Genomic DNA, 7,337 nt, shown 5'->3' on the forward strand with positions numbered 1-7,337 from the left:
TAAGCAGACAGGTATTTTCTGGTTATGGGACGACAAATGCCCACTCTTGTTACCCCCCTTCACATGCCCATGTTTTCGTAAGTGTCTATACTATAAAATTACAATGTCAACAGGACCTCTAGCATAACCTACTTGCCCTCTACTACAGCATCCCAAAACGCCATGCCAGTCCAGTCACTATCAGACGACAGCTTTCATGTTGTGGACAGGGAGTTCTCCAACTACAAGTGACATTAATAAGTGCTGTTACAAAGACAATAGGGTTTCCTTGGACTTTATGAGAGAACACGGGGTTCTGCCGTCTGTTAATTGCCCTAGGTACAATAATAATCAGGACATCAGCATTTGTGACGACAACCCAGATGATCTTTAGAATTTAAGGTACCGAATTACTAAACATTGGTTAGGTTACATAGGTTAGTTAGGTTAGAATAGACTAATTCATCCCTTCATTTCTTTGACCTCAGCAGCACCTATTAAAACAAACATGGGGTATCATTCAACTGCCGCGACTTCGTTCATTAAAAAATAGGTTTTAGCGACTTTTTTTATCAATTTCTGCCAAGAAAATCGTATATTATGTTGATCTATTATGATTTACAAAATTAACAATTTTCTATTGCTATATCGCATAGGTGTGCACAACTAAAATTTTACATTCACTCCTGAAATACTTCTGCTCAGTTCTTGAATTTCTTTCCTTGATACACTGGACATTTCAGTCCATAACCAACTCTATCCTGTGGATGTTCCAGCTCAGCCCATTCACTACATTGTTAATATTGATGCACACACTGCAGAAATAAATGACTGAACACTATTGGTCACATAGGAATATAATTCTAAGATAATTCCCTCCCACACCAACTCCCCTCCAGACAATTCCCCCCTTGAAAATTATCCCCCCCTGGACAATTGCCCCCCACCCCCCAAATAATTAATTCCCAAACAAATTCCCCCGATTATGTCCCACTCAAGACTATTTCCCTGGAAAAGTATCCCCACGCGAGCAATTTTTTAACTCGCCTTAAAGCAGACTTTACCTCCGATTCTTTAAAACCCTTGGTGAATTACATTGAAGAAAAACATGGATAAACTCTGATATTTAGTCTCTGTTGATATGGAGCATATTTAATCAGTGTGTGCGGACCAACAATGATGTGGATGGCTGGCACAACAAAGCACGAAAAGGACAACTGAACTTTTATTTGCTCTTACAATTACTGCACCAGGAATCAGAAATGGACATAAATGCACGACTGTTCAACTGTTGTCAAATGGGAAAGTTCTACGCTAGCAACGTCACAAATACGTAGAACACAACGGAGAGCTGGTGAAAGTCTGGGATGAATGTTCATCGGGTATATGTTCACTGTAAAGTTTATTGAAAGCCACATCTCCCCACCCTCAACCTGGCACCCCCCTGCATGGGGTCTGCAATACAATAACAATGCTTTATTTTACATTAATTTTATTTTACAGATGGCAAATTTTCTCTAAGGAATGAGTAAGTTCTGACTTTCATGTCTTTGGACTGGTAGATTTTCTTCTACAATCCATACTCTAAAGACAGCAAGTATATGGAATTGTTTTTATTGTATATTTTAATGAATTTTGCATGGGCCAAGGCAGGACATCCACGGGGCGGAGTTTGTTTATTCATGGGCAGAGTTGGTGGTCCGAGTTGACTCTACATCACATTACTTAGCAAGTACTTGTTACCCACAATGCACTTATTTGTGCATTTTGTATATTTTTCTGCAATACCTTCGGCTCTCCAAAGTTTGTAATTATGAATATACCTTCCATTTTTTTTACTCAACTCAAGACTAAACAAAATTTTATGTATGGCCGGTACCAAACCTTCAGAAACACTCTTATTATTACGTTGCCAAGTCTACAAAACAACATTCACCGCTACCTAAATAACAATACATACTCAAAGACTTTCTTCTCCCTAAGTGGTGCATACAGCTGAAATCTCAACACAAGAAATCTACCCTATGTTTAAGAAGAATTTAGCGGAGATTTCTGTATCTCAGCAAAGGAAACCTTAATTTCCACGTATATTTTCTAAAGATATCTCGTTTACCAATTATGAAAATAAGAAAAAATCAGCCTCACCACTGTGAAGAATAATCTATTAGCTCATATTACGATCCTAGTTACTTACTCTAAGTAGTTACTAATTCAAATGATATGCGGCCACTCTCGTATAGGTTCAGGTTCACTGTTCTTGTCATTGCGCGTCTATCCCAAGTATCCTGGCCGCTAAATAAACATGGCGTCTACCAACACACTTTTGGAAACACATTATGATTTGTAGAATTGTATGATATAATTTATTTTTCATAAATAAAATCAAGGGATAAATTAATGCGATAAAATAAAAAATCGACAAATATGTCTAAATTAAATCATCACGATAATTTAGGTAAAGGACCATTAATATATAGTATTTTTTATTATATTGAAATTCTAGAATAGCAAATATTTATTAAATTTCATTTTTTCTAATTCTCTCACTGTTTAGAATTCTTGGAGATTATATTTTAATTGATCATGTGAGCGTTAAGCTCAGGTATAATGTGCTGTCAGACATTTAAAACTTGAGTTTGTTACCTCTCAACCCGATTACGACTATACGGATTTCTGTATTACTGTATTATAATTACATTATAATGCAGTTTTCAAGATGAAATATATACACCTATAGTTACATACTTGTTCAACATGATTACCCGATTCCACGACAATTGCCCACAAGACTATTGCCCACAGGACAAATGCCCACAAGACAGTTGCCCACACCCCTAACCAGAAAAGAGACATTTGCCCATAACAGTTCTTTTTTCCAACATTTTAGTATTCCATCAGTATACTTATATAGTATACTTATACATGCACAAAGCATGTGAGCAATAAAAACAAAGGCTTAGTGAGCTATTTTTCTGTTAGTATATAAGGATGTCAGGTTATGAATCACTCATACACTCACTCAACACTCAGCATGGAGATCATCAAGACCACCAGAGGAGGAGACAAGCTCTGTCTCGATGGCTTCATGTATGTCAAGAAGAGGACCTACAGCAACTGGATCCGGTGGAATTGTGCACGTTCTCGCACAACAGGGTGCAAGGGTGCACTCACCACTAGTGACTCCTTTGAGGATCCTCGGTCCTTTCTCAGTCACAACCATCCAGCAGACCGGACCGGAGTCGAGGTGACCAAGCTGCGCACCACCATGAAGGCCCAGGCGAAGCAGTCCAGAAGTCGCCCCAACCAGATCCTCACACAAGCTCTCCTTCAAGCCAGCACTGAGGTCCGTGCCAACCTCGGGAGCGTCCAGACTTGCAAGCGGGACCTGCAGCGTCAACGCCGTGGGAGACTTCCTAAGGACCCTGCATCTCTTCAAGAGCTGGTCATCCCAGATGAGTCCGCAACATCCCAACCCGGTTCGCCGTTCCTGTGTGGAACGTCCAGGAAGTCACCCTAGAAGGACGCGACCGGACCAACAACATCTGTGAGGGGTGGAACACTTCCTTCGCCCAGCTGGTTGGCCACCACCATCCCTCCTTCTGGACTGCTGTGGATGGGCTCCGCAGGGACTACGCGCTTGTCAGCACCAACCTCCTGCAGTACGCCATGGGGCGTCCCATCAAGAAGCGCCAACGTAGAGACCACCAGCAGCACCAGAAACACCTTCAGTCACTCTGCCAAGACTTTGTGGCAGAGCGCCGGACCCTCACAGACTTCCTTCGAGCAGTTGGTCACTGCATTTGTCTGGGATAAATTCTCTAGTTATCTTGTAAATAATGTCCTTCCTGGTGCACTTGTAAATATTGTCTGTTGTATATACAGTAATTGTACATATTTTGTATTATTGTATGTTATAATATCAATAAAAAAAAATTGAAAGTGAACTGGCCCTTGTTAAAATTACTTTATAAAAATAGTTGTGGGCAAATGTATCTTTTCTGGTTAAGGGTGTGGGCAATTGTCTTGTGGGCATTTGTCCTGTGGGCAACTGTATTGTGGGCAAATGTCTGCGCACCCAAAGATGAAATGTATAATTCTATAGGAACATACTTGTTCAACCTGCCTACCTCCTGTAGAATTATATCAACATTCTTTTTTGTGGACCATGTAAATGTTTGATAACACGTTATGTTTGAGTTTGACCCTCACATGATCATACATATATGTCATGTTTGACAGTGTGCCTGTTAAAATGTTATCTGTCACTGTAAATGGAATTGTGAAACAATCTTTATTCAAAATGATATTTTATGTGGAAAAATATTCCTATTTAAGTTACTAACAGCTCTATATTCCCTCTTTTGTTCATGGTATTAACAAATAACAAAGATAAAGTGACTTTCATTACCCTTGAATATACGTGTTCACACCTGAAGATGTTAGAAATCTTATACTAGATATTAATCCACAATGGGCCCTGACAAAGTGCATCAATGTGTTCACAAGGAGTAGTTATGATGTACTTTCACATACTAGTTATGAACAGAAGGGCAAGACCCCTAAAATGCCTGCTTCCACATGAAAGAATACTCATTGACTTGCTTTGGCTCCCAATCAAAGCAAGCGTGATTTACAAAATCTGTGTCCTGCCTCATCAAGCAGTGCTCTTTGGTAAACCTTAATGTATATGAAACTTACTGTAGGGCTTGCATCTTGATAGGCTCTGAGACACACTGTTAGCAACATAGGCTCTCTGAACCCCGAGTTAACTTGGGAATTAATTTTAGAGCATTTGAAAAGATTGCTCCACTATCATATAATGAACTACCTGAAAATGACAAGAACTGTGACACCCTGATAACCTTTAAGAAAACACTGTAGTCTCACTAATTCACGAAAGCATACGGCGTTATTGACATGTGCATTAAGGATAATTACACTGGCAGTTTTTCTGGTATAGGGTTTTCGACCGAATTCTAGTTAATGTTGGTGTACCGAATCCAAATGTGCAGTCACTTTTTGTCCATCATATCAGGTTTTCAAGATATTTATATTTACGTGAATTGGCAATTTGGCAATTTAAGAATTAGATGCAAAGATGTACAAAATGTTTAAATGTTTATTGTTTATGATTAAGTTACGGCTACATGAACTCCATTTTTCGACATTCTGTCCTGCACAACACCTGAAACATCTCTTCAAGCTCCAACAGTAGTCAGCCATTATATTGCAGTCCCATCTGCCTTGGTAATATTCTTCCATAGATCTAAAGTCTTGATGAAAGCGTTCACATTGTTCTTCACTGACATCACCCAGGTTCTCGGGAAAACCACTCAAATGACTATGTAAGTAGTGCAACTTGATGCTCATTTTACATTCAAGTGATTGAAAACTCCGAAGCAGTTCATCCATCTCTTTATAGTTGTCATCTTTCCTGTTTACAAAGAAATTCTTTATTACATCAGAGAAAGCATTCCAAGCTCTAACCTCCACTTCATTCATTGCTGTGACAAAGGTTGTCAGTGTGACTTAGTGTAAGTGTAGAATAACAATCTGATGAGGACCACAATGGAAATAAGCGTACGTGCTTTTTGTGTTATCCTCGGCAATTTGCATTTATCATTCCGAACTATGTGTTCTTGTCATTATATTGCACTTCATGTACATTGATTCATTGCCAAATAAAGTCTATCTATCTATCTATCTCTGAGTAGTGTTCTTATTTGAGGTCCATCAAATACTCCTGCCTTTTTCTTCTCTTCACTCAGACTTGGAAAGGTTGAACATATGTGGTAGAAGCATTCTCCATTGTGATCAAGGGCTTTCACAAAATGTTTCATCAAACCAAGTTTTATGTGTAGTGGAGGAAATACTATTTTGTCTCTCTGAACAAGAGAATTATTGATGTTCTTTTCACCAGGTGTCAGACTCCTTCTTGGGGGCCATTTCTTTTTCGCCTAGTGGTTTGTTGTAGCCCTACTGTTACTCTACCAATAACACAAAAAAGGGGGTATTTTGTGTGACCTTGCTGACCCAACAAAGAGTTAACTATTTTCAAATCTACACAGATTAACCATTCATGTATATGATATTCCAACGTGTCCAGAAGGGTCTACGACAGTTGGTCGAACGACAATTGGTCGACAGCGACAGAACAATTCGTCGAACGTGACATTTCGTCGACAGATATTAAAAATACATTTAAAGTACTAATTTAATCATTATATTCATATATTTTCATTTTGGAGGAATGCTAGAGTAATTTAGATGACATTTCATGAGAAAAAGTTACAATATCAAATGAATTAAAAGGAGTATTTAGGACTTGTTATGCCACCATTTGTTCATTGATTGGCGACACAGAGACATTGCAATAAGATAAAATAATTACACATTATATGTTAAATACATCAATGTAAGTTTTGGCGGACATTTTTACAGTATTTCCGTACACACTAGCATATCACAGTTGTTCAGGATTTTTTTCATGACTGTGTTCCAATGTCTTTCGACCAACTGTCGTGCACTCTCCCAATGGTCGACACTGTCTGACCATATCCTACAAAAATCAGAACACTTTTTGATACACTTTGATAATGGCTGAATTTTGCAAAACATCTCGTGGTGGTGAACGAGCCACGAAGATTTACTGGAGATGCTCTGATCATATTTGTAAAGGTCGAGCTATCACAGAAGATAACAATGTTCTGTCCACCAAAGAGCATTCACATGTTCAGGATGTGACTAAAACCAAAGTTACCGCTCAGATAAGCAAAATGAAAGCTGGTGCTCACTCAACTGAGAAATAGATTGCAAATATCCAATCAAATTTTACACTCCATTGCTGATCCTTCCAAGAAAATTTGCTGATCTTCTTGGAGAATAGGCTGGCTCTGGTGATGATCTATGTAATCAAGATGGCTCAAATGGCGACAAAGTAAGGTGTCGGCGAAAAGTGCAATTGTCTAAAACTTCAAACATTTAAGCCTGGTAATCCAATTATGTTGAGCAATACATCAAATGATCGGAAATTTCACACAGAACACAAATATTACCAAATATTTTAGAAATATAACACCAACAGTACAATTTTTACGGGTCGACGAAATGTCACGTTCGACGAAACGCAGTGTCGACGAATTGTCCCATTCGACCAACTGTCGTGCACCCGTCCAGAACAATCTTGATGCTGGCATATTCTTCTTTCATGATTACCGAGTGTCCTACTGGAATAGAACCAAACTTGTTTCCGATGTGAAGCAAAACATACTTCAAGCTCCTTTTGGAACTGTCAATAAAGTCTCCACTCACTTGGATCATGTGCAGGTAGCCTCACAGCAAGCAGAACGCTTTCAACA

General features: G+C 38.9%; 2 protein-coding genes across 7 annotated transcripts in view; one reads left to right on the top strand and one right to left on the bottom strand.

Annotated features, from left to right (window-relative positions):
- The window catches only part of ebi (transducin beta like ebi), a 29,800-nt gene extending 27,508 nt beyond the window's left edge, over positions 1–2,292 (bottom strand). For 4 of the 6 annotated variants that reach the window (XR_012967727.1, XM_076211700.1, XM_076211699.1 and 1 more), the window contains exon 1: positions 2,174–2,292. The gene's annotated coding sequence lies outside the window, so the exon portion shown is untranslated. Of the gene's footprint in view, positions 1–132; positions 222–2,173 lie in introns of all 6 variants that reach the window. The other 2 variants (XM_076211698.1, XM_076211701.1) reach the window with 2 other exon arrangements.
- Positions 2,293–3,010: 718 nt separating this feature from the next.
- LOC143040817 (uncharacterized) lies at positions 3,011–3,496 on the top strand. The gene has a single exon (XM_076212253.1). It carries the CDS (start codon positions 3,011–3,013, stop codon positions 3,494–3,496), a length of 486 nt encoding a protein of 161 aa, XP_076068368.1.
- Positions 3,497–7,337: the final 3,841 nt, after the last annotated feature.

Source organism: Oratosquilla oratoria, chromosome 29 (assembly GCF_046742065.1).
Source record: "Oratosquilla oratoria isolate Oo_2021 chromosome 29, ASM4674206v1, whole genome shotgun sequence".
In the NCBI taxonomy this organism is placed as follows: domain Eukaryota; kingdom Metazoa; phylum Arthropoda; class Malacostraca; order Stomatopoda; family Squillidae; genus Oratosquilla; species Oratosquilla oratoria.